Source organism: Rhineura floridana, chromosome 3 (assembly GCF_030035675.1).
Source record: "Rhineura floridana isolate rRhiFlo1 chromosome 3, rRhiFlo1.hap2, whole genome shotgun sequence".
NCBI lineage: Eukaryota > Metazoa > Chordata > Lepidosauria > Squamata > Rhineuridae > Rhineura > Rhineura floridana.
The window spans coordinates 199,161,722-199,189,466 of record NC_084482.1 but is presented as its reverse complement, the minus strand read 5'-3'; the positions used below and the strand labels follow the sequence as shown (position 1 = coordinate 199,189,466).

Here is a 27,745-nt window from a genome sequence, read left to right as displayed (position 1 = left end):
AAGTAATGACAACAGAAGATTTATGTAACTTTAAAGTTGACAACGAAGACATTGAACTTGCCAAGGGTTATCAATACAATCATTAACAAAAATAGAGACAATAGTCAAGAAATCAGAAGAAGGCTAGGACTGGGGAGGGCAGCTATGATAGAACTTGAAAAGGTCCTCAAATGCAAAGATGTATCACTGAACACTAAAGTCAGGATCATTCAGACCATGGTATTCCCGATCTCTATGTATGGATGGGAAAGTTGGACAGTGAAAAAAGCAGATAAGAGAAAAATAAACTCATTTGAAATGTGGTGCTGGAGGTGAGCTTTACAAATACCATGGACTGCGAAAAGGACCAATAATTGAGTGTTAGAACAAATTAAACCAGAACTATCACTAGTAGCTAAAACGATGAAACTGAGATTATCATACTTTGGACACATAATGAGAAGACATGATTCACTAGAAAAGACAATAATGCTGGGAAAAACAAAGGAGTAGGAAAAGAGGAAGACCAAACAAGAGATGGATTGATTCCATAAAGGAAGCCACAGACAGGAATTTACTATATCTGAACAGGGTGGTTCATGACAGATGCTAGGGTCGCCATAAGTCATAGACGACTTGAACGCACATAATATATATATATATATATATATATATATATATATATATACACACACACACACACACACACACACACACACACACACACACACACATATACATACATACATACACATTCCCAAGTCTGTGAGGAGTTCTTTGAGCATGATTGCACCTTTGGAACACGCTGCTATGTATACCTTGCCCTCCCTTTGAGGATTAACTTCACTGGGAACCCCCAATGGTATTTTTTGCCTCCTGCAACAACTTACTGCTGAGAAAAGCCATCTTTTTTTAATAAGTATGTTTATTAATTTTTCAGATATAACAACTACAAAGAAGACTAACAGAAGAAAACTCCACCCCACACCGCCCATTTGGTCTCTGGTTTTTCATTTCTCCTTCAGTGTGATCTGTGGGTCAGTTTTTCCATTAGGGCTAGATGCCATTTTTATCTGGTCCATTCCTTCATCAAGTCAGTGTTCAAAGTCCTCCAGTTTTTAGTAGTCACCTTTTTTTAAAAGTCTCCTGTGAAGTCTTCTCCTAAGAGGTTTAGAATGTGAACTGTATGAAAAGGAACAGCACAGAATGGTGACAGAAGAGAATGAGAGTCAGTTACGGAGAGACTTTTGGGGGAGACCAGAGCGAATGGGAGAGCAAGCAGCAGACTGAAGAAATGGAAGACAGGTCTGAGGAAGAAAGTAAAGGAGAAGAAATTTAGAAAGAAGAGAGAAGACCTGTGTTAGACTGCAACCTAACTAGCCACAGCTGACTAACATTACATATTTATCTGCTCAACAGACTCACTACTGCCAAGTATTCAAGGGCTGTGTGTATTGGAATTAGTTATGGTGGATGTTCATTTTGTACATTTGTTTTATCGTTGATCACTATCAAGTGATGCTAGTATTTCCTAAGTTAGAAAAATATTGCTACATCTGTTGGGACACCAGCGTAATTACTTCTGATGATGGAACTAAGGCATTACATGCCTGTGACAGCTTTGTATATTTCTGTGGGTACACTTTAATATTTCAGGACCTGAGGTTACTCAGTGCCCAATAGATGGATTGCTTGATCCCATACATGTTCAAACATGCTGTTGTGTCTCCATGCTCTCCTCAATCTTAAGCTCAAGACGTGGGGCCAAACCATTGATCCACTGCACTAGGAAGGCACTTAGATTTTACTTCCTCCAGGTCCAACTTATGCTTCTAAGTTTCACGTTAGCCATTACTGTCCAATGGTAAAGGGACAACTTAAATACACTGGATAAGTGCAGTCAATCTCAGAGTGGAAAATATAATTCCAGATTCTTTTTACTCCTAGAATGTGTCCTCTATTGCATACTGCCTACTTCACTTGACTTAGAGCTGCTCTTTACATTTCCAACTATTTCTATTAATTTAGGCCAGTTTTGTCTATCGCTCACAGACCATATTGCCATCCTGGCTGACAGATGGATATAACCCATATATCGATACATTTATCTTGCAGGTGGAATAAATATTGTGATAACTGGGTTTATTTAAATAAAGATACTCCTCAGGTGTTGAAATTCATTATGGGACCAAAGCGGATGTGTATCAGCAAAAGTAGGTTTAGTAGAAATTTCTTTTAAAATAATAGCAAGAAGGTGCACACTACATACATCTATAAAATGTTACACCTGCACAGATTCTTTGATGTTACGTAAGCCTTCTTTTGTCACTGAAGCTCTTTCCACATTCCATGCATTCATACGGTTGCTTTTCTGACTGAAGCTCTTTTCACATTCCATTTATTTATACGATTTCAGCCCAGTGTGTGTTCTTTGATGTAAAGTAAGCCATGAGTGCCAACTGGAGTTCTTTTCACACTTCCTGCATTTTTGTGGTTTCTCTTCGGTGTGAGTTCCTTGTTCACTAAGACTTATTTTCTGGCTGAAGCTCTTTCCACAATCCATGCATTCATATAGTATCTCCTCAGTGTGTGTTCTTTGATGAGAAGTAAGGTGCCCGTTCCGACTGAAGCTCTTTCCACACATCATGCATTTATATGGCTTCTCCCCAGTGTGTGTCCTTTGATGAGAAGTAAGGTACTTCTTCCGACTGAAGCTCTGTCCACACACCATGCATTTATATGGCTTCTCCCCAGTGTGTGTTCTTTGATGTAAAGTAAGGCGCTCCTTCCGACTGAAGCTCTTTCCACACATCATGCATGTATAAGGTTTCTCCCCAGTATGTGTTCTTTGATGAAATCTAAGGTTGCTTTTGAACCTGAAGCTCTTTCTACACTCCTTGCATTCATATGGTTTCTCCCCAGTGTGTATCCTTTGATGAGCAGTTAGATTCCCAATCCGATGGAAGCTCTTTCCGCACACCATGCATTTATATGGTTTCTCCATAGTGTGTGTTCTTTGATGAAAAGTAAGGCCCTCCTTCCCACTGAAGCTCTTTCCACACAACATGCATTTATATGGTTGCTCCCCAGTATGTGTTCTTTGATGAGAAATAAGGGTCACCTTATGTCTAAAGCTCTTTTCACAATCCACACATTTATATGGTTTCTCCCCAGTGTGTGTTCTTCGATGTGAAATAAGCCTTGAGTGCCAACTGAAGCCCTTTCCACACTCCATACATTTATATGGTTTCTCCCCAGTGTAGGTTGCCTGATGTTTTATAGGCAGTTCCCTATCACTGAAGTTCTTTTCATGTTCCATGCATGCTTGTGGCTTCTCTCCTGTATGGGTTTTACCATGTGTGTCAGAGGACTCCTTCCTCCATTTCTGTGACTGGTTTTGCTCATGCCATTTTGCACTCCTTTGATTCCCAAACAATTCATCTCCTGCTTCATGTTTGGTTCTTTCTGATGACCCCACAGATAGCTTCCAATAATTCTCACTGTCCTGTTCATCAACTGCTTGGGGGAAAAGGAAATGAAAATTATATTAACTGGTCAAAGAAGAAACCATGAATTTCTCTAGGGATCAAGCACCGTTAGCTGTTTCTCTTAATGCAGTTCTCAATATTTGATTTTGAGTACTCCCTGCTAAATAGTAGGTCGGCTGTTGAATACCCTGCTCTGTCTGACAGTAACATGAAGTGTCCACTTGATTTGCTAGGCATGGGGGGATGTTTAGAGATACATCTGTGGTATAAATTTCCACAAGAGGACTACTCTGTGGTCATGATTTATCTGAGGTGAGCCAAAAGATTGGAATGTCAGATATTAAGGCAGTGGTGGCCCAAGACCTGTTTGTACTGCTGTTCTGTATGTAGTAAAAAGGAAATTCCTGGCCAGATGACATTATTATGAGGAGAGACTGAAAGAACTGGGTATGTTTAACCTTGAGAAGAGACTGAGGGGAGATATGATAGCACTGTTTCAAATACTTGAAAGGTTGTCACACAGAGGAGGGCCAGGATCTCTCCTCGATCATCCCAGAGTTCAGGACATGGAACAAGGGGATCAAGTTACAGGAAGCCAGATTTCAACTAAACATCAGGAAAAACCTCCTAACTGTTAAAGCCATATGACGATGGAACCAATTACCTAAGGAGGTGGTGGGCTCTCCAACATTGGAGGCCTTCAAGAGGCAGCTGGGCAGCCACCTGTTGGGTATGCTTTGATTTGGATTCCTGCATTGAGCGGGGGTTGGACTTGATGGCCTTATAGGCCCCTTCCAACTCTACTATTCTATGATGCAGTAAAAGATAATTTACCTGCAATCCACTCTTCTCACAGTTTTCTCCTACCTTCCCGCTCTCACTGATGTTCCTCCCCCACTTTTTGCCTGGCCTGTTTGCTCAGGACTGGGATTGGATGGCTTCTCCCAAACCTCTAGTGCTGAGATCTGCTCAATTGCAGGTACAAAGAAGCTTGTATTTTGAGATGGCTCATTTTGAGATCCAATAATCTGTCAACCATGCAGTGCAGATCATAAGAACATAGGGACTACACACAACACAAATAAGGCTAGAGGATGAAGTGATCAAGGTGTTGGTTGCAAGAAGAGTGGGGCTATCCAAGCCTTAACTTCTGCCGGAGGGGCCAGGATTATCTACTAGACAGCAATCTTCATCCTATGGATTCAGGCCTCACTGAGAAAAAATGTGACCTCTATTTATACATGATGGAGGACCAGAAAACCTAGGTAATTTTAAACGGACAGGCTAAGGCACAGCAGAACTGCACCACTATAGGCTGATGTACTAGAAGAGCTCAGTCTGCCAGACTCGCAGTGGAAGCACACCTCTGGCGATGCACGACAAAGAAAACAGCCGGACCCTGATTATTTGGAATCTTGGTTTGAAACATTTGTCCCAATGCCTTACAATTATCCGTTTCCCTGATGATACTGGGGTGGGAAATGTTCATGCCTAATCTTGTGCTCATCTTCTGAGATGGGACCACCCTGTTCAAAATTCATCCCAGATACAAAAAAGGATTATTGAAAAAAACATTAAGAAATGTTCACAATCCAGTTTGAATTATAGTGATGGGATAGACCACCTCAGCGTCTACCTCCTATTTGCGCTCTGATGAACAAAGGCAACTCTGGAGACTGTAGGATAATTATCAAGTGAACATGCCTGGGAGGGTGAAGTCACACAGAGTAAGTACATTAGAAGAATTCAGAGCCTGATGGTCAGTCTGTCTATTGCAAGATGAAAAACTGAAAAATTTCACACATACCCCTCTCACTTAAGTAGGTACCTGATAATCTCTCCCCTTCCTCAGAGCCCTGGACAAATGGATCTTCTCCTTTTTCCAGCCAAGAGATGAGGTCAGGTTTGGGGAGACCTTTCAGAGAAACAGAGACACTTATACTCCACATCCAATCATTGCTATGACACCCTCCCGAAAGTCAAGACCAGACAAAGAAAAGTTCTTGTATCTCCTGCCCATGACTAGGACAGGGGCATGTTGTGGACCCAAGCAGAATCCATCTGGCACTAGTGAATGGATACGTTAAGGTCAGCTCATTGGCACAGTGAATACAGAGTCAGCTGTTGATGTATTTGGGGTATATCCCAACACAAGGGCAGGAAACCTCAACCTGGAGGCCATCCCTCCTCCTCCAAAGGCTAGTCGCACGGCTACTTCCAACATGCTATACTGACCCACGAACCCCCTTTCTGGCAGAGGAACCTGGATTCAGTTAGGACATGTGCTACCCTACTCATCCCCTCCCTTTTGGCTCAAAAAAGAGGAAAGGAGAGGATAAAAGCAGCCCACTTCCAAGGCTGAGCTGCGTGGCAGAACTTATTACTGAAGGAGAGATGCTGGAGGAAGACTCCCTTTTCCCCTGAGTCAGAGAGGGGCACCAGAGAGGGGGAATCTGGCCAGGTCTTCATTCACCTGCCTTGTGCTACTGGTAATAGTGGGCACTTTGGCCAGGAAGATGGTTTGTTTCCAGAGGTGGGAAGGGCCTTTTCAAGAGGCCGTTTCATTTTAAACTGTAAGTAGGGGGTGGCTGGGGATGGGGATAAAGATTCTTACTCTCCTCCCCCCAATGCCACAGCTGGCCTCACGTGGCTTTCCTTTTCTGTTTTGTTTCAAGGTGAGGAGTAACAGAGTTGGCTTTCTTTCTTTTTTGGTGCTCAAGCGGGGAGCGACAGAGGTGGATTCCCACTGTCCCACCTGCCTTGTGGTGGAGGCACCGGGTGCTTGGCTAGGGAGGGCCTTTCTTCTAACTGGGGGAGGGAAAGGAGAGAACCAGCAGGAGATGGACCATCCACCAACCAGGGCTTTTTAAGCTGTTGTTCCTGCGCAAGAGACAGTGCTGGCATCAGTGAGGCATGCCCCGCCCACTTCATGCTGGTGCCACAGGCCCCTCCCTCTTTTTTCTGTTGTGGGGAGGAGACTGCAGTACGGCCACAGGAACCAGAGCAAGCATTCTCTGATGTAAGCACAGGGCCCCAAAGACAGAGATCCCATTTGTTTTTGTGAGCCCGAGGAACTGCCCTGGGCACATCCCAACCTCTGCTTCACGCCTGGAGGGTGGCCAGGTCCCAAGGGGCCCCTGAAGGGCCTCTTCTTAGGGTGGGTGGGTAGCACTCCCTTCTGCGATCCACGGCAGCATCAGCTCCCAATCCTGCCATGGATTGCGGAGAGGGAGCTCCCAAACACACACCCCTACTGCTACGCAGGCCTGTGACACCCGCCTGCATGCCACATCTACCTCTTTCTTGACATAAATGCTGGTTGCGCTGTGGGCACAAGCCTGTCATCAACCAAGATGGCAGCTGAGGCTTCCCTAAGGGGCTGATTCCCCTTCCGCCATCCTGGTTGATGGCAGGGACGCGTGCGCGTTGCACGCGTGCATGCCATCAACCAAGATGGCAGAGGAGGAGGAAAAGCAGGATATAATGTAATAATAAATAAGTAAAGTTTTAACAACACTTGTGTGAGTAAAAGTTGAAGTGAAGTTCTGTGTCTGTCCCTGCCATACATTTATTTACAGTTTAAAATCAAAACCAAATACAAATATAGACCAATATAAATTAAATTAAAGCCCCTCATGGCTTATTATGACCTGTAAAGAGAGGCTGAGTGAAGGGATCAAGGCAGTGGTGAATGCATCCTTAAAAGAGGGTGCAATGCCATCAGCCCTCAAGGAGGCAGTAATAAAGCCCATCTTGAAAAAGCCTTCCTTGGATCCCCAAGAGTTAAACAACTTTCGCCCAGTCTCTAATTTACCATTCTTGGGCAAGGTTATTGAGCGAGTGGTGGCCAAACAGTTACAGACACACTTGGATGAAGCAGATTATCTAGACCCATTCCAATCGGGCTTCAGGACTGGACATGGAACTGAAACAGCTTTGGTCACCCTGGTGGATGATATGAGGAGGGTGTTGGATAGAAGAGAAGATACTCTCCTAGTCCTCCTAGATCTCTCAGCAGCTTTCGATACCATCAACCACGGTATCCTGCTGGATCGCCTGGGGGGATTAGGAATAGGGGGCACTGTTTTACAGTGGCTCCGTTCCTATCTCTCAGACAGACACCAATGGGTGGCATTGGGGGATGAGGTGTCAGACCCTTGGCCCCTTAACTGTGGAGTGCCACAGGGTTCTATCCTCTCCCCCATGCTATTCAACATCTATGTAAAGCCGCTGGGGGCTATCATCAGGAGATTTGGGCTGCAGTATCACCAATATGCGGATGACACTCAGCTCTATCTCTCATTTAAATCCTCACCAGAGTTAGCTATGGATACCATGTCCAAGTGCCTGGACTCCGTAAGTGAATGGATGGGAAGGAATAGACTGAAACTGAACCCCGACAAGACTGAGGTGTTGCTCGTGGGGGACAAGAGAAGGTTGGGAGATATAGACCTGGTATTTAATGGGGTAAAATTGCCCCTGAAAGACCAGGTCCGCAGCCTTGGGGTCATTCTTGACTCCCAGCTGTCCATGGAGGCTCAGGTTTCAGCAGTGAGCCGGGCGGCTTGGTATCAACTTCACCTGATACGAAGGCTACAACCCTACCTTCCTGCCCATCTGCTCCCACGGGTGATACATGCCCTGGTCTCCTCTCGCTTAGACTACTGTAATGCGCTCTACGTGGGGTTACCCTTGAAAACGGTCCGGAAATTACAGCTGATACAAAATGCGGCAGCACGGTTGATTAAGAACAGCTGTCACCGTGATCATATCACTCCGGTGTTAATTGATCTACACTGGCTACCAGTTGTTTACCAGGCCCAATTCAAGGTGTTGGTGTTGACCTTTAAAGCCCTATACGGTTTCGGCCCAGTTTATCTAAAGGAGCGCCTCCAGCATCACCAATTATGCCGCCTGACAAGATCAGCCACACAAGACCTTCTCTCGGTCCCGCCAGTCAAAACAGCTAGGCTGCTGCGGACCAGAGAGAGGGCATTTTCGATTGTGGCCCCCACCCTCTGGAATTCCCTTCCTTTCGATCTTCGTCATGCCCCCTCCCTGATGGGCTTCTGCCGGGCCTTGAAGACCTGGCTGTTCAGGCAAGCCTATGGGATTTCTGGGATAGGTTAGCTTTTACTGCTGTTTAGTTTAATTATTCAATATGGTTTTGTGGTTTTATATTGTATTTTATCCTACTAGTGTACGTCGCCTAGAGTGACCGTTAATTCGGCCAGATAGGCGACTCAAAAATAAAATTTTATTATTTTTATTATAAATATGCATTAAATCCAATTGAAATCAAGATACATACTTAACTTATTTGATTGTCTGAAATAAAGCAATAACAATTTTTTAAAAAATAAAGAAAAATAGAAAAAACAAGGAAGGCGAGGAAAAGATATGAAGCGTTCCTAGCAATGTCTGCAGCTTCACATTCTCTTGTAGTTTGATATATCAATACATAATAAAAGGGGTCTGTCTTTCAATAAAATAATTGTGCATTTGCCTTCCTTCTCTCACTCTGACTATATTGGTTAGTTTTACCATTAAAACATTTTCCCATAGTTTTGTAATCCAATTATCCAATGTTGGGATTTATCTTTTTCCAATACTAACTGTCCTCTGTCAAAAAGTAGGTTACCATTTCTCTGCCTTCTGCTAATACATAATCTTTTATATAAAAGTACTATTAATAGGTTTACTGATTAAGTATCTCTGGTGATGCTTTCTTTCCCCTTTAATATGGCAGCCTCAAAAAGTGTTACTTTTTGACATGACCAAATGATGTGCAAAAGGGTCAGCTTGCGTGGCTTTACATCCCCAGCACAAATTATTAGATGTCGGGTAGTTCTGATTTCATAAGAACATAAGGAGAGCCTGCTGGATTTCATCTAGCTGAGGTAAGATGCCACATGAAAAGAACTTTGCAGACATTTTCTTTTAAAATAAAGCTGTTTTTTTTATGTGATACATTTTTCCAAAGCCATTTCCAGATAGTGAAAGGAATGCCTTATCCGGCGTGTCTTTCCCATTTAATCTGATACTTGTTCATTGCTACATTCAAACTCCTGATTAATTTGTATATCTTACTTAATGGTTTGGATACGGCATCCTTTGCTAACATTGTCAAACTCCATTTTTTCCTCAAATTGGACCATGTTTAATCATTATGCTCTTTGCAATATTCCTTAGCTTAAGATACTGCCAGTATGAAGGACGATTGAGTTCCATGGCATTAACAATCTCATTATCTTTCTTAAAGCAGGGCCGGTTCCAGGTTTCTAGGGGCCCACAGGCCCAGTGGGCCTCTCACCAACACCAGTGCCAGGCCTGTTCGCCTTCCCCTGCCACTAGGGTTGCCATATTGCCCAGATAGCTGGGTTTTACCCGGATTCTATGCATGCCACCCGGCGCCCGGCTAGTTCCTTACATGGCCCGGATTCTCAGCTTTAATTTTTTAAAAAAATTAAGTTTCTAGGTGGTCCGGTTCTCGAGATATACATAAAAATGTCAGCCGGGACCCCCCTCGACTGTTAAATCTTTCTTTAAACAGTACTGTGCTATAGCACTTTGTAGCTTTAACCCCGCCCGTTCAGCATTGCAGCCAATCAGGGATTGTGTTTCAGTTTCATTGACCTCAGGCAGTGTCTAGAAAACAAAATGGTGGTTTCACACCCTCCACCCCCGTTTATCTGAAAATCTCATAAATTGGGTAAGTATACACATTTCAGTTTTTTTTCCTCTTGTGTGCAGGAGTCAGAGCTTGGGCAGTGTTTTGAAAACCTTCCCAATACTTGCTTTTTGTAAAAGCAATGCTAATCCCATATGCCCAAAGTAAATCCCATTTAATTCAATAGGACTTACTTTGAGTAGACATGTTATGAATGTGCTGAAAATCAATGGGACTTTGGAGTGAATGTAAAAAAGAATTATGTTTGTGTTCTAACTCTTTCTGTCTCCAGTCCAATTTTAAAGCAAGTAGGCAGGGCTTACTTAGGTATTACAGTTTTTATTCTGTAGGAAAGTAATACTGATTTTTTAAAAACTAATACTAATTTTTCTGCAATAACCAACTGGTTTGACAATAAACTATTATATGGGCTGTATGTATTTATACGTCTGCTGTGTGTGCGTGTGTGTGTATGGAGTCTTTCCAACACCCCTGTGAGGTAGGGTTGGAAACCAATGCAGCTCACAACAAGAAATAAAGCCATTTAAAATCCAATGACCATAAAACAAGTATAAACAGTTGCAAAACAGCGTAAAGTGGCATGATTCGGAATTTTGGATTATCTGAATGAAGTTCCTTATCACTTGAGGTTGCATTCCTGTCCCAGTTTGAGTAAGCCCCACTAAATACACTGGGAGTTGCTTCTGAATAAATAAACCTAGGATTGCACTATAAATATCTTTACAGTTTGTATAAATAATAAATATATTTGATAGTCACGCTTATATAAATATTTCTTCATTTATCATATTTTTGGTTAGGAATCCTGACTGGTTGTGAGATGCTTAGTTTTCTGCCTTACTCATAGGAATCTTGTTGTGGTTGGTATGGTGTTGCATTTAAGAAATCATGGTACGAAATGGCCTGAATCAGTATAAGGCAGATTCCCTGGTTCCTAAAAGTGGGAAGAGACTCAAGGGCCACAGTGACTTCAACATTTATTCATGTATTTTTATTTACAACATTTATATACTGCTTTATTGTAAAAAATCTCAAAGCAGTTTACAGAAAGAATTAAAACAATAAAATTATTGGCAAAAGCATTAAGGACAGATACTTAAAAACATTCAAAATAATAAAACCAACAATGAGTTAAAAACAGATTTAAAAACACAATAGCTTCCACATGCCTGGAAAAGCTTGCCTCAAGAACACTGATTTTAGCAGCTGCTGAAAAGAGGCATCTGTCTAATGTCAATAGGCAAGGAGTTCCAAAGTGTAGGTGCTGCCACTTTACAGGACTGATTTCTTACAAGAGCAGAACAAGTACTGTACTACGTGGCACCCATAACATGGAAAGCACAGCTTGAACTTGGCCTGGTAGCAAATCAGCAACCAATGCAGATTTCAGAGCAGAGGTATTATGTGCTGATAGGATCTCACTCATGTCAGCAATTGTGCTGCAGCATTCTGCATTAACTGCAGTTCCCAGGTCAGGCTGTGCTGCATGGGGATTTTTGTGACCTTGGCTTATTGGCTGCTAGGATTTTTTTAGTTTGGGTTTTTGGTTATGAATCCTGACTGGTTGTGGGATGCTGAGTTTTCTGCCTTACTCATAGGAATCTTGTTGTGGTTGGTATGGTATTGCATTTAGGAAAGTGTTACTGCCTTTTGTGTTGTTGTTTTTCCTATTTGCATTTTACTTATCTTTAACCTCACTCCGTTACAGCCATAGAAGCAACAGCAGCATATGCAAGGTAATTAACTCCCATTAGTGATAAGAGCAAGAATTTATAATAATTATTTTAATTAAAACAAGAGGCTTATGAGTACTTTGAAGAGGACCAGATATTTATTTTCTTTCTGAGCCCAGGACTGGGTCTTTCATGATGCCGCGGGCGGGGCGGGGTGGGGGGCAGCAGGAGAGTAGTCGATAAGACAGACATCCTGGCATTGGTAATCTAATTAGCAAGGTATGTGTGGGGTTGTTGCACACTTCCAGGCCCAGTTTCATTTTGAGTATGGAGGTGGAACCTGTGTAGATGTGGTTGATCAAAGGGAGAAGAAATTTTGAGTTAAGCAAAGCTCTGCTTTTATAAAACCTAAGAAACATACAGATACTTTGAATGTCTGAGTGCCTGCACCAGTGGAATACTAGAGGAACTTGTAAAACTTGCTGCAACAGTATTTAGAACTGAGCATGTGGTGTGAAAGACTCCTTTTCCTAACATTTTGGCTTGTTTTTCTCCACTCACCACATCTCTGAAATATATTGTATATGTTATGGTTAACCATGCTGCTGCCCTGACTTACTTTATGTTTGTTGCTATTTTGTGTTTTTATTATGTTTTTATATTGATTGTGTATTTTTATGTTTTTATTATATTTGTAAGCTGTGCTGAGCTCTGTTTTTAACAGCAAAAGGGCAGGATATAAATTCTCTTAATCAATCAATAAATATTCCATAGTGTTGGAAACTAGAGTCTACGCATTTAAGGCTGAAAATGTTGCTTAAAAAAAAAAGATTTCTCACATCTTTCCCCAGTTTTTGGTGGTAATTCCTAGGCACAAAAACAAAACAACTGGACAATCCAAATATTAATATGCAAATATTTGCATAATATGCAAATAATATGCAAATAATTTGCATAATATGCAAATTAACCTGCCCGGATTTGTGGAACTGGAATATGGCAACCCTACCTGCCACCCATCTCTGTTGCTGCAGGGGCCGCTGCTGCTGTTACCACTACCCCCTCCTCCACTGCCAGAAACATGTTGGGTCTCCATGGTATGGAAAATGTCGCCACACTGATAGCTGCAACAAGCAGACCGCTGCTGCTGGGGAACCATGATAAGTTATCCATGGTTCCTGTCAGGCCAGATACAAGACCAGTGTGGAAGGACTCTCTCACTGCCCCTCTCCACTGTGTGGGGTTATTTTTGCTCTTAGTGGTCGCTCCCCTCCCCTCACAAACCATGATAAGTATCCATGGTTCCTGTCAGGCCAGAGACATGACCAGTGCGGAAGGACACTCTCAATGCCCCTCCCCACTGAGTGCAATTATTTTGGCTCCTGGGCCCTTGGTCAGTGCTCAGGATGCAAGGCTTGGACACCCCTTTCAACACTGGGATTCCTACAGTGCAGGGTCAAACCCTGAGAATTCATCCATTCAGGAAACCAAGGAAAAGATATCCTTACCCAGAGAGGCCACATTCCCATAATTCTCCAGCATGACTTCCTTGTACACATCTCTTTGCCCTGGATCTAGGAGATCCCATTCTTCCTTGGTGAAATACACAGCCACTTCCTCAAAGGACACCAGCCGCTGAAAGAAAGAAAATATCCATTGTTTGGCACCAGGCTCAGTGGCAAATTAACATATGAGAAAGGCCTCGTTTGCTGCGAAGAAGGTCTTGATTTTAGCCATGCTTTAATTGCTATATTATTTCTTGCTCTATTTTGAGTATTTTGCCTTTAAGCTCTTTTGATTTGTTTCAGTTACAATACTGAGTCAGTGAGGTCCTGCATTTTCTCCCACTTATCCCTCACTTACCATAGGAGGCCGCATGGGAGAATCTCTTTCCACTCTACCGCAAAGAGGAGAAGAGCCAGACCGTGCCTCTGATGCCAGTGACGGAGGAGTATGTGTTAGTTTTTGAACTATTACGGGTGTCACCAGTACGTAGCTTATTATGGGCATCACTTGCATGTACTGAACTGTGAAGGGAATGGAAGCTGGGTCCGGAGGGTGATGTCGCTCCAGAGGCTGTGGAAGGAAAGACAAAGGACAGGAAGAATTTCATCCCTCAGACATATTTATGTTTCATGGTTTCAGTTATTATTGGTCGTTGTAAGCTTTTCAGTAGTAGCGTACGACAAAGATATTTAAATGTTATCTAATATGAATGTTTCCTTTCATTCCACTTGCTTCAATGTGCTCATCCCAGAAGAGCCCTAAGATTCCAGCCCTATATGCCTCCCCAGAGATGTCAAAAGCCTTGCCCAAAAGGGGGGGGATCATGTCCCAGATATCTGGGGTTATGCAACATTACATTTCCCTCTCTTTTTGTATTTTATCAAGGGAAAAGAACGGATTGTCTTCATTATAATGCAAGTAATAGTATATCATTGACTATAGCAAAAGCAAAGAATACGCCACACCTATTAATAGCCATATTTCTAGATCATATATTATTATTATTATTTGATTTATTAGTCACTTGATACCCGAAGTCCCCAAGCAACACACACAATGTTAAAACAAAACAAATAAAGCAGGCTATAAAAACATAACAATAAACAAGAACAAAAAGTAGTAATACCACCCCACACAGCCACAGGAAGGTTTGGCAGCATATTAAAAACAAAACATCAGCTCAATCTTATCAAATGCCTGGGAGAAAAGGTATGTCTTTACCTGGACCCGAAAAGGTCAATGATGGCAGCAGGCGGACCTCACTGGAGAGCATATTCTACTGATGGGGAGCCACATCGGAAAAGTACCTCTCCCTTGTTACCACCCTCCAAGTTTCCCTCAAAGTGGGGACCTGGAGTAAAGCCTCAGAGGAAGATCTAAGGATCCAGGTAGGTTCATATCGGGAGGAGCATTCCAGAAGACATTGGGGTTCTGAGCCATAAAGAACTTTATAGGTCAAAAACAAGTACTTTGAATTGGGCTCAGAAGCATATAGGCAGCCAATCCAATTGGAACAGGATTATACAGCCACGAGAGTGGCTGTATACTATAGTCAGCATGGATTTTTTGCATTCCGCAATGTTATATTGAAAATACCCCCCATGCCACTGTGATCCTTCCCATAAGCTCACTTCAAAACAAAACCTTACCAAACTTATAGTCCTGAACTCAGAAACGCTTGCTTAACAATGCTCTAAATTTTCATGGCAATACACAAAACAGTCAGAGAGAATCAAGAGTTCAAAGTGTAAAAAGAGAGAGAGAAAAAACATCCCTTTTGGACTTTTTTCTCTCATAATCCATTGAAATTAATTAAAAATCAGCCATGTTCACGGAGTACCTTTAATCGTATTACTTACCTTGCCCCATACTCTGACCTTCATCTACTGCAGTTTAAAAGTTTAAAAAATGCCTGGCTGATTTTTAATTAATTTAAGAAATTTTGGCTTGAACTCAATGATGTCAGGCATGCTCAGTAAGAACCAACTGTCAGTGTTCTAAAAGCCAGACTCACAGCTGCTTGCCTATTCAGGGGGCCACACCCACACCAGACCTTTATTTCACTTCAGAAGGTCATGGTTTCCCCCAAAGAATCCTGGGAAGTGTAGTTTGTGAAGTGTGCTGAAAGGAGACTCCTATTCCCCTGAGAGAGCTCCAGTGGTCATAGTGGTTTAACAGTCAGCCACTCCGATTGAAGCTCTTTGAGTGGAACAAGGCCTCTCCTAGCAACTCTCAGCACCCTTCACTAACTACACTTCCCAGGTTTCTTTGGGAGAATCCATGACTGCCTAAAGTGAAATAAAGGTCTGGTGTGGATGTGGCCAGGAACAGCTTTGATTTAAATTTGGGTGGGAGGCTACACGTGCCTGCTGTAGAATAAAATGGTGGGGGAAACCCTGAATAAGAATGATACTGTTCACAATGTTTTCCTTTTGGAAAGGAAAGGGGCTTCCCCTCTGCCCAGTGCCCACCCACCCAATCTCCTCTCCCTCCCCCAGTTTAGTTTCACCTATCCTAAGCATGATCACACAGGAGTAAATCCCACTGAACTCAAAGCATGCAAATGATCAAACCTACCCTACCCTCCTCCTCCCTCTTCCCCCTTCCCTCTCCCTTCCTTCACCCCTCCCTTCCCCTCCCCCATCCCCTTCCAATCCCCTCCTTCCCCCTCATGGTCAGTTTTACCAATCTTAGGACTACGACCTGAGAAACCAGGGTTCAAATCCCCACACAGCCACAAAGCACACTGGGTGACCTTGGGCCAGTCACTGCCTCTCAGCCTCAGAGGAAGGCAGCCTCTGAAACCACCTCTGAATGCCTTTCTCCTCCGTCCCTTCTCCTCTCCCTTCCTTCTCCCTTCCTCCTCCCTTCTTCCTCTCCTCCCTTCTTCTTCCTCCCCTGCCCACTCCAGGCTTCCCTCCCCATGGTCAGTTTTATCTATCCTAACCATGATTACACATAAGTAAATACCACTGAACTCAATAAACATGCAAATGATCAAACCTACCCTCCTCCTCCCCTTCCTGCCTGCTCCCCTCCCCATCTCCTGTGGTCCGTTTCACCTATCCTACGCATGATTGCAGGGGAGTAAATCCCATTTAAGTCAATAAGCATGCAATTGATCAATCCATTCTCAGCAAACTTGCACAGGATCCCAATTCTTACCTCCCAGGCTAAAAGCAGCGAAATTCACTAATAGTCAAAAAACCGTGCAGTTTAAGAATGTACCTATAGCCAACAGATATTTCTATCAAACTTTAAAAAGCAGGGAAATTGGGCAGCTATAGTGAATGCACCAGGGGAGCAGGAGACCTGACCTCCTCTCTGAGACATTGTACTACCCTACAAATTTGTCAAAATGCAAACACCATGGTTGGTCTTTCACAGTCCAATCCACTTCCTGTGTAGCTTGGAAGAATTTGGTGTTATACACCTTGTTCTCTTTGAAGCCATTAACAGTCAGGCAGCTGCATTTTGCACTTATTGAAGCTTCCAAACTGTTTTCAAAGGCAGCCCCACAAAAAGTACATGGCAATAATCCAACCTTGAGGTTACCAGAGCATAGATACTGATGCATACCTAAAATGATGGAAGGCACTCCATGCCACTGAGGCCACCTGTGTCTCAAGCACCAGCAGTGGATCCAGGAGACCCCATAAATGATGAAACCCCTCCTTCAGAGGGAGTGTGACCCCATCTAGAGCAGGCCACACACCACTCAGATGGCCAGAGGAACCAACCCCAACAGCATCTTAGTCTTGTCTGGATTAAGCTTCAGTTTATAGGCCCTCATATAGTCCATTATTACAACCAAGCACTGACTCAGCACATCTACTGCCAAACCTGCAGAAGATGAAAAGGAGAAATAGCACTATGTGTCATCAGCATACTGATGACAACGCACTCCAAAACTCTGTATGACCCCATTCAGTGGTTTCATGTAAATGTTAAACAACATGGGGGACAGAACCGACCCCTGCGGGACCCCATACTGGAGAACCCATGAAGCCAAGCAATGCTCCCCAAGAACCACCTTCTGGAGCCAACCAGCCAAGTAAGAACAGAACCACCGCAATGGGGTGTCCATTTTTTCTGGGAGTGCTCACTTTTTGTTTTCAATTCCTCTAATAATGTGTTAAGGGAAAAAATGCCAGTAAGCAGGGGCATCACTAGGGCACTGCAGCAGGTGTGGGCCGCACCGGGTGACACCACGAGATGGGGGTGTCACCCAGAGCCGCCCTGCCCCCCTAGGCACCAGGAAGAGGGGCAGGCGGATGGTGGTGAGCTGCGTTGTCTGTGCGGCGCACTAACACAATTGCAAAGTGAAACTGACAAAAATGTAAGATCGCCTCTCCTGGATGTCTCCCTGGCTCATTCCTGGGCGGCAGGGCTAACAGGAAAGGGGGAGGCGAGACGCTGCGTTTTGGTCTCTCCTGCAAGAAACACGCAGCTGATGGGATTATTTCCAGAGCTTGGAAGTAATAAAATTACCACTCGTTCTCTTACAAGCAAAATGTAACGAAGTTACCCACTCCTTACGCAAAAAAGGAACAAATTACAAGTAACAAGTGGTCATTTTATTACTTTTCAGCTGTAACGATGTTTCCCGCGTTACATTTAGACGTGGGGAGGGGGAACAAGGGAAGTCTGCTCCTGTGATTGGTGGAAAAAAGACATGTGCCTCGCACTAGGCTTCTGCAGTGTTGCTCTTCCCTCGTGCTCTGTATCAGGAGGCACGAGGGAGGAAGTGGAGAGCCAGACCGACCCGGAGGGCAAGAAAGAAGGAGAAGGCAGAAGCAGAAGAGCTGAGGTTAGTGATGGGGTGTGTGTGTGTGTGTGCGCTTCCACCGCTTGTCCTGCCGTCCCCTTCCCGCCTGTCGCTACCTCTGCCACCGCCTGTCGCTGGCTCTCTCCCCCCCCCCCACCGCCGCTGCCTGCCCGTCTGTCGCTGCCTCCCCTGATGTGTGGATCAGCTTTCACTGCTACCTTCAGTTTTTAAGGCTACATACTGTCTTTGGAAGTAAGTCCTAAACTAGTTTACCACCTCAGCAAACCTGGTCATGACTGAGCTACAAGCCTTGCAAGCTCCTTTCATGTGTAAAGCACAGATAATTTCTCTGTCCCAGGTGTATTGTACGGGTTCCTGTTTGAGAAGCACTATGTAAGGGTTGCGTCTAGAAGTGGTTTCCTTCTTGTGTAAAATGAAGCTCAGCCTATGGAAAGCAGACTTCAAAATACCTGGACAACAGCCCAAACCTAAATGGTGTTCCCCCTCCCCCAGGACTGGCCTCCTGTTCCCTCCTGGTAATCTGTTTGAATATTGTTGGCCTTGCACAAGATTCACTTCTTACGATGCAGCATGTGCTGTCTTTGTCCTTTCCAGAAAAATAAGAAAGTGTAATGGTGCCATTAACAGACTTTTCTCACTCTTAAAAGAGCCTCATCCAATTCCTTTAAATCTACCACATGCATTTCATTGTCAACTTGAGGTGGTTGTTGTGCAAAAGAAGTGATTCTGGGGGGGGGGGGAGAAATAAAGTTGGTATGAAACTACAACTTTCCATTTTTATTAATTCATGCAATGCCAGTTTTCCTGGGAAGTGATTCAACTGCCTTGCAAGGCAGCCTCTCTGTTATCAATATTCCCCTGCAACGTGCTGCTGCAGAACAGAGCTGGACACATCTGAGGTCCTGTTCTCTGTTCTCTGTTCACAGTTGTGAAAGCACCCCCTATAAATTATCCCCCAAAATAAGCAATTGAAAGGTGCAAGCTTGAAGAAAACATTAACCACAGTCTTTAGTCAGTTTACAGGGATTTCTTTCAGGATAAGTTGTTGCAGACACATTCCCCTGTGGGGCACTTTACTCCTGATTGAAACCTCCTGAAAACTATCGACAGAACACTGCAGCATCACTATTTGGCTGAATAAAATCTTTGAACAGCATTTCCAAGAAGCTCAACATTTTGCAAAAATACAAACTACTGGAGCAGTGTTCAGCTTTTTTTTGGTTACATCTACAAAGCTTAGAATATTGCACTAACAGTGCAATCCTCTGTGTGCTTATTCAGATGGAATAAATTCAGTGAAACTCCCTGGCTGTTACTATTTATTTAATTAAATGTATTAGTCACTCTTCCTCACAATAGTGAATCCTAAGCAACTTACAATCAACAAATTATATTGAGATTGGAATGCTGCCTGAAAGAGCACAGCTCTTGTGACCGGGGAAGGGTTCTAGCTCAATGGCAAGAGCATTTGGTTTGCATGCAAAATATGTCAGGTTCAGTCCCTGAATTTTTAGATAGGGCTAGGAAACACCCATACCTGAGAGCCTGGAGATCCACTTCGAGTCAGGACACATAATACTGAGCTAGATGGACCAGTGGCCTGACTCAGTTTAAGGCAGCTTTGCTATGTACCCAAGACTAAAACAAGTTCTGCGGGCAGAAAATACAAATTCTGCATTTGGAATCCGTTAAAAAACTGGGAGATGATTCATACATACATGGAGAGGGGTAGGCAGAATGTAGACTTTTGGGTTTGTTATCTGAGGTGGGGGGCTGTTTGCCAGTTGGGTGGAATATATTTCTTAAGGTATTGTGCCAATCCAGAATTCCCCAGACTTGATTATAATAATCTGATGCATGTGCAGGTAATACAGCATGTACACCAAATGTCAAATAAGGGGCCAGATACAGCCATTGCTGCTGGGGTTATCAGGAGGCTTCAGCCATCTTTTCTAGTATGAAATTAATACTTCTTGGCTCATCATGGTAAACTAGAAGTGGGCAGACACTGCACCCACTCCTCACTTGAGAATCTGTCACCAAAGGAAACCAGTGCAGCAGCCTTCTTAGTTCTCTCACAAAGCCAATCTGGGCCTCCAGCTGGTGCCCATTCCTGTCAGAAAACAGCTTCTCCTCATGCTCAGATAGTAACTGACCAGGTCTGCAGACATTCTTTTCATTCCCTGAGGCAACGCCTGCAGCTATATTCTCCACCATACTGTATGGGTTGACTGTCAGCCATCCTTGAGGACCATAAAGGTACCATTTTGTCCTCCATACTGTTTAACATTTATATGAAGCCCTTGCGAGCGGTCATCAGGAGATTTGGGGCAAGGTGTCAGCAGTACGCTGATGATACCCAGCTCTATTTCTCTGTAACATCTGAATCAGGAGAGACTGTGCAAGGCCTGGACTAGTTCCTGGACTCTGTGGTGGGCTGGTTGAGGGCAAATCAACTAAGTCTGAACCCTAGCAAGACAGAGACGCTGTGGATTTGTGGTTCCCAAGTTTGGATAATTGGTCAGTTGCCTGCTTTGGATGGGGTTGTACTCCCTATGAAAGAGCAGGTCATAGTCTGGGGGTGCTCCTGGATCCATCTTTGTCACTAGAGGCCCAGGTGACCTCCATGACTAGCAGTGCCTTTTACCAGCTTTGGATGGTAAGACAGCTGCGGCAGTTTCTGGACAGGGATAGACTGACCACTGTTGTCCATGCACTGATAACCTCCAGATTGGATTACCGTAATGCACTCTATGTGGGGCTACCCTTGACGTTGGTTTGGAAGCTGCACCTGGTGCAAAATGCAGCAGCGAGACTGCTCACTGGAGCAGGGTGTCACCAACATGTCACTCCACTACTGAAAGAATTGCACTGGCTGCCTATTTGCTACTGGGCTACGGTTAAGGTCCTAGTTGTGGTGTACAAAGCCCTATACAGCTTAGGACCAGGATACCTGACAGACCGTCTTATCCCTTATATACCCAGTTGATCATTGCACTTTGCAGGTGAGGGCCTCCTGCAGATACCATCTTATCAGGAGATCTGTTCCACACAACATAGGAAATGGATATTTAGTGTAGTGGCGCCTACCCTTTGGAATTCCCTCACCTTAAATATTTTTGTTGCTATGTGCTTTCGTTGATTACAACTTATGGCAACCCTATGAATCGGTGACCTCCAAGAGCATGTCATGCACCACCCTGTTCAGATCTTGTAAGTTCAGGTCTGTGGCTTCCTTTATGGAATCAATCCACCTCTTGTTTGGCCTTCCTCCTTTTCTACTCCCTTCTGTTTTCTAGTGAATCCTGTCTTTTCAGTATGTGTCTAAAGTATGATAACCTCAGTTTCATCATTTTAGCTTCTAGTGATCGTTGTGGTTTAATTTGTTCTAACACCCAATTATTTGTCTTTTTTGCAGGCCATGGTATGCACAAAGCTCTCCTCCAACACCACATTTCAAATGAGTTGATTTTTCTCTTATCCTCTTTTTTCACCGTCCAACTTTCACATCCATACATAGAGATTGGGAATACCATGGTCTAAATGATCCTGACTTTGGTGTTCTGTGCAGTGGCGTCACTAGGGTTGGTGTCACCCGGTGCGGCATCTCATGGTGTCATCCCCATGGACCTCCTCCCGTACCAGACCATACAGAATCCTTAGTAATGTTTTTTGTACTAATGTTACCAGGGGCGTCACTATGGCGGTGCGGCAGGTGCAGGCCGCACTGGGTGTCACCACAAGACAGGGGTGACACCACGAGCCGCCGCCCCCGCCCTAGGCACCGCTGCCGGGAAGCGGCAGGTGCGGCCAAGGAGGAGAGAGAGGAGCGAGCGCGGCGACTGCCCTCTTCACTCAGCACCCGCCCTGCCACCTCACAGGCTGGCAGAATGGTGCGATCTCTCTCCCTCTCCGCAGTTCCAGCAGCCTGAGGCCAGGCATGCCGCCAAGCAACCCAGAAAATCCCTCCTGGCTTCAGGCTGTGTGCAGCGGTGGCAGCTGCTGCTGCTGCTGAGGGCTGGTTGGCTGGACGCCGGCCTCTTGGCGGGCCAGCCAACAAGCCAACCAGAGTTCAGCCGCCCACACGGGGCCAGGCGGTGGAGAGGCAGGAGTGACGGAGTGACACAGTTCTCTCCTTCCCCAACGCAATCGCCGGCCGTGTGGCCCTGCCTGGCCCTGCTGGAAGGAAGATGGGGGGGTGACAGGAAGTGTGAGAAGGATGTGCTGGCCTTGGGCGCTACCGGTAAGGGACAGCCCCGAGCAAGCAGCCGGCCAGCTCGGGTAAGTCATGATTCCCCAAGGCTGCTGCTTGCCTAGTCTCACTTTCGCTGGTGGGGAGCCCCATTGAGCTCCACGGGGGCTTACTCTTAGTGGAGGGGTGCATAGCAGCCCTACTCAGAGTAGAGACATTGAAATAAATGGTTTGAAAAGAGCCCAGGGCGGCAAGCGCATCAGCAATAAAGCACTGGGTTGTGTTTTATTTAGCCAATTCACTTCTACTCAAAGTAGGGCCATTGAACTGAATGGATCAAGTCATGCCCCATATTTTCAATGGGTCTACTGCTCAGGCTGCAAACCTAGGTACACTTATGTGGGAGCAGTGCTGGAAATTTTGGAGGGGGAGTGCCATAATGGAATCTCAAAGCCCTTCCCCCCCCATTTTAGCCAAATCCTTCTTCCAAACAAGATTCTAGACATGCTTTTAGTTGTTTCAATTGTTTTAAATGTTTTATTTTGTTTTTAATTGTATTGGGTGGTATTCAGTGCTAGTCTTTACTCAGTGCAGACCCATTGAAGTTAATGGACATGACTAAGGCTGCAATCCAGTACACACTTGCTGTTGTTGTTATGTGCCTTCAAGTTGATTACGACTTATGGCGACCCTATGAATCAGCTACCTCCAAGAGCATCTGTCATGAACCACCCTGCTCAGATCTTGTAAGTTCAGGTCTGTGGCTTCCTTTATGGAAGCAATCCATCTCTTGCTTGGCCCTCTTTTTCTACTCCCTGCTGTTTTCCCCAGCATTATTGTCTTTTCCAGTGAATCATGTCCTCATTATGCGTCCAAAGTATGATAACCTCAGTTTCATCATTTTAGCTTCTAGTGACAGTTCTGGTTTAATTTGTTCTAACACCCAATTATTTGTCTTTTTTGCAGTCCATGGTATGAACAAAGCTCTCCTCCAGCACCACATTTCAAATGAGTTGATTTTTCTCTTATCCACACTTACATAGGAGTAACTCCCATTGAACCTAATGGAGCTTACTTCTGAGTAGACATATATTGGCTTGCACTGTAACTTAGGTCCATTAATTTCAGTGGGCCTCCTCTGAGTAGGACTGAGTTGAATACCACCCATAGAAGGCTGCCTTATGTCATCTGGTCCATCTAGCTCAGGATTGTCTACACTGACTGGCAGCGGCTCTCCATGGTTTCAGACCGGAGTCCTTCCCAGCCCTACTGGTTACATGAGGTTCAGGTTGCGTTATCAGTGTCCAGGAAAGCTCTAAACCTTTCTAAAGTCTTCCTAGGAAGGGAGCAATTAAGGGACAAAATAAGCCTGGCTCTTTCACCTCTATAAAAATTACACAACAGTAAAAGTTCCTAAATCTGCACTACTGCAGGGTGTGTGTGTGGAACCATGATTCTCATATGGAATGCCATTAACTCCCAAAATAACTGAGGGGACGACACTGAAGTTCCACTGGAGGCTGATTTATTAATTAGGGCAAGTAGGGCACCACCCCACCAAGCTAAGTCTGCCCTCAGCCAACCCCCATCTGCCAGTCTGGCCTGCCTACCTCCAGAGCTTGGAAAAGTTACTTTTTTGAACTACAACTCCCATCAGCCCAATCCAGTGGCCATGCTGGCTGGGGCTGATGGGAGTTGTAGTTCAAAAAAATAACTTTTTCGGACTTCCGGGAAGGGTGACTTAGCCTGTGCCTGCTTTTGAGACGGGCTCCTGCCTCAAAAGAAGCTTATTCAGATATATCAGTCAGTTTTTTCTTTTTTTTTGACTGATTAAACTTCTCCCGGGTAGGGAGAAACGAAGAGATTAACCTCAAAGCCTATTTTTGTTGGGACGACCAGATCTCATTAATTTATGGGACGAGGTCCAGCCGACGAAAGTGGGACGGATTTTTAACAGCAAGCTCTATCTGATAAAGCGAACGTTCACCTTATCTTCTAAGAGAGAACGCACTAACAGGCAAGCACCCTTCTTTCTATATTTTTCTTTTACTTGACTTAAATTGTTGCTGTTTAAAAGAGATTTGCCAGATTGATCAGTTTTTGACATCTCACTGGGGAGCCATAACTTCTCTCTGCTACGCACTAATTAATAGCTTATCTCTGTTTTTGTTGCAAAAAGCTGTCCTGGATTTGCATTCTAAAGATATACACAGAAGAGGGATTTCTATTCCAGATTTTTATTTTGAAAAATATTATACTGTTTTGAGACTATTCTCTTTTTGGTCTATTTTATTTTGACGAATCTGTTTCTTGACGATTGCCATTAATTGTTTCGATCCTGGGAACTGCATTTTGTTTACTTAACTATTGGAGAGATAAGGCTGTCTGCTCTGTTTATACTGTGATGTCACCAAGTTTGGAGTATTAACCCAATTGTTGCTGAAATAAGAAGTGGTTTTCCTATATTTTTCTTTTAAAATGGCAATTAAGAAAGTGGCTGAAAATCTGGAAATAACTATGTTTCAGAAAATAATGGATGAGATTGAGATAATGAAAATTGAATTGAGTAAAATGAAGCAGGAGATTAAAGATATAAGGGTCCCTGTGAGAGAGGTGACCCTGGAAGGGGTCCCTGTGAGAGAGGAGAACCCGGAGATTGGAACAGGGGTCCCTGTGAGAGAGGTGACCCTGGAGACTGGAATAGGGGTCCCTGTGAGAGAGGAGATCCCGGAGATTGGAACCAACGTGGAACAGGAACAAGATTTGGAGTCTATGGACTTTAGAAATAAAATCTATTGTTTGGAACTCAATGTTATCTCTGAAGAAATGAATGAAGATTCTAGAGATAAAGTTATCAATGGCATGGATAATCTTCTGGACTGGAATGATGTGATGGAGCCCAATATAGAGAAAATCTATGGAATTAACTGCAGCCATGTGACAATGGAAAAACTTTTAAGAGATGACCCAGTGTATTTTGAAAAAAAGAACAGAGATATGATTTTACAGCAGTATTTCAGCAACCTATTCAGAATGGATGGCAAGAAAATATTTGGGATAGAGGTAATCCCCATCAGACTCTTATTATATGACTATGGCTTTGACAGCAAGATTATTATGGAATACTGATAATGGAAGATTGGATATTGAAATTACTGGACTTAACAAGACTACTGAAGATGGAAGATGGAAAATGGAACTAATAGAGATAATAGAACAATGGCTACTGAAATTATTGAACCTAACAGATTCTGATGTGATGGATTAATTGAAATGTTTATTTTGACTATGGTTATGACAATAAGATTATCATAATTAGTAATGAGATGGATTAATCGATATGCTTATCTGGAAAAAAAAATTGATAGATATATTTCTTAAAGAATTGAAACCTCTCTTTGACTTTTTGTGGAAAGAATAAAGTAATGTTTATGAGATTTGATGATTAAGTAAGATAACTACTGGAGGAAAGTGATTTTATAATATGACTTAAGAGACAGGATTGTTATATATTATAGACTTATAACTGATTTGATCTTTGACAAATGGGAAGTCAATATTTTACTCTTTATTTTTTATTTTTGTTTTTTTTTTTCTTTTTTTCTTTTTGTTTAACTATTTTTGATTTTGTTTTTTGTCTTTGAATGTTTTGTGATTTTGTCTTGTGTGTTTTATGAAAATCTGAATAAAAATTATTGAAAAAAAAAAAAAAAATAACTTTTTCAAGCTCTGCGACCTCCTTACTTACAACCAGTCTAGCAGCGGCCCTGCTTGCCATATTCCTTCTGCTCCCTAATCTCAGTGGTGAATTTTCACTTTAACCACATGAAACTATGTATAAATGTAAATACATTTAGGCTGTGCGTATGATATTGTAATTTAAAGGTGTAATTTTAATTTTGCTAGTTGTTTATGTCACTACTATTGCTATTACATTCAGTGATATACGGGAATTACGATTTACGAGTAACATTAGTACAAAAAACATTACTAAGGATTCTGTATGGTCTGGTACGGGAGGAGGTCCATGGGGGTGACACCATGAGTTACCGCACCGGGTGACACCAACCCTACTGACGCCACTGCCAGTAAGAGGGGAATGATAGAGATGTGTAAAATTGTGCGTGGTATGGATAAAGTAAAAAGAGACAGGTTTTTCTCCCTCTTTCCTAAAACAATAATCAAGGTTCCTCTGAAGAGTGAGAGACTCAGGACAGTCAAAAGGAAGCACTTCTTCACATTGTGCATTGGTAATCTATAAAATTTCTCTCTCACAAGAACCAGCCGCGGCTATCAACTTGGATGCTTTTAAAAGGAGTTCAGACAAATTCAAAGGAGGAGAGGACAATTGTGGTGTATGTGTTTTACCTCTAGTGTCGGAAGTGTACCTCTGGATACCCGTTGCTGAGGAAGGGGAGCGGGGAGAGCGGCGTGGTGCTCAGGCCCCCCTTGCGGGCTTCCCATCGGGATCTTATCGGCCGCGGCGAGATCAGGATGCTGGAGCGGGCATTCCTCGACTGGCGTGTCCTCTCTCGGCGCCCTCCCGCCACCAGGGCTGGAAGAAGGAGGGCAGGGGGAGGAACGCCCTGCTGGATCGGAGCAAAGGTTCCCCTGGTGCTCCATACTGTAGGAGACGATGATGACCGCATGGAAGGGGAGAGAGAAAGGGAGCCGATGAGTTGCGTGTGCAGCAACCATGCGCGGGACAGCCCCACCCCCCCGAGCCCTCAAAAGTACCTAGAAATTCCCTTCTCTGTGCTTCCCCCTCCTATACTCGATGCCCGGGAAGGCCTCCCTCTCTCCATCATCTTACCTCCCCGCCTTCTGCTACATAGCCTCTCTCCCGCCCACCACAGACGCCTTCGAAGCTCAAAGAGGGACAGGGACTTCCAGGCACAACAAGGATTCAGGAAGCCTCCAGTTTCAAGGCCTCTTGGGATTTGTAGTCCTTTTCCAACCCCTTCTCCGACTCTGACCAGCCAAGCAGAGAGGATTCTGGGAAATGTAGTACTTCTTTCCAGCGCTTAGCGGCACTTTTTTTTATCTGTATTAAGATAGGGGTAAGCTGCCTGACATAGGCTTTGCGGGCATTTGGCATCTTTTGCACGTGACAGCACTTTTAAAAATAAAATCGTATGCACGGAGTGTAAAATGTACATTTTTGGTTTCCAAAATGAATGTACTAAATTATACAGCAACGAGAGCAGCTATATATTATAGTCGGCATGGATTTTTCACATTCCACAATGTTAAATTGAAAATACCCCCCATGCCATTCTGATTCTTCCCATAAGTTCATTTCAAAACATAACCTTATAAAACATATAGTCCCAAACTCAGAAATGCTTTCTTAACAACCTTCTAAATTTTCATGGCGATACACAAAACAATCAGAGAAAATCAAAAGTTCAAAGTGTAAAAAGAGAG

At 43.8% G+C, this 27,745-nt stretch overlaps 1 protein-coding gene across 4 annotated transcripts; it reads right to left on the bottom strand.

Moving 5' to 3' along the window:
- Nucleotides 1-905: 905 nt before the first annotated feature.
- On the bottom strand, nt 906-27,273 carry LOC133381054 (zinc finger protein 436-like). 4 transcript variants are annotated; one of them, XM_061619501.1, is made up of 6 exons: nt 27,132-27,273; nt 26,687-26,942; nt 13,695-13,907; nt 13,340-13,466; nt 5,275-5,382; nt 906-3,495 (listed from the first exon to the last, which is right to left on the bottom strand). In XM_061619501.1, the coding sequence occupies exons 2-6, from the start codon at nt 26,939-26,941 to the stop codon at nt 2,378-2,380; spliced, it is 1,821 nt and encodes a 606-aa protein (XP_061475485.1). In that variant the 5' UTR covers nt 26,942; nt 27,132-27,273; the 3' UTR covers nt 906-2,377. The 4 variants fall into 4 exon arrangements, with proteins under 4 accessions (XP_061475485.1, XP_061475482.1, XP_061475483.1 ...); XM_061619498.1 differs by lacking the exon at nt 27,132-27,273 and adding an exon at nt 27,056-27,124; XM_061619499.1 differs by lacking the exon at nt 27,132-27,273 and adding an exon at nt 27,056-27,124 and having other exon boundaries at nt 906-3,498; nt 5,296-5,382.
- Between the last annotated feature and the right edge of the window lie 472 nt (nt 27,274-27,745).

Coding starts and splice junctions, on each gene's coding strand:
- LOC133381054 (XM_061619498.1), bottom strand. CDS start 27,123: ATGGAGAGAGGGAGGCCTTCCCGGGCATCGAGTATAGGAGGGGGAAGC. Junction 13,908..26,686: donor GTACACTTCCGACACTAGAG/GTAAAACACATA, acceptor TTCCTTCCACAG/CCTCTGGAGCGACATCACCC. Junction 5,383..13,339: donor TGGGAATGTGGCCTCTCTGG/GTAAGGATATCT, acceptor TTTCTCTGAAAG/GTCTCCCCAAACCTGACCTC.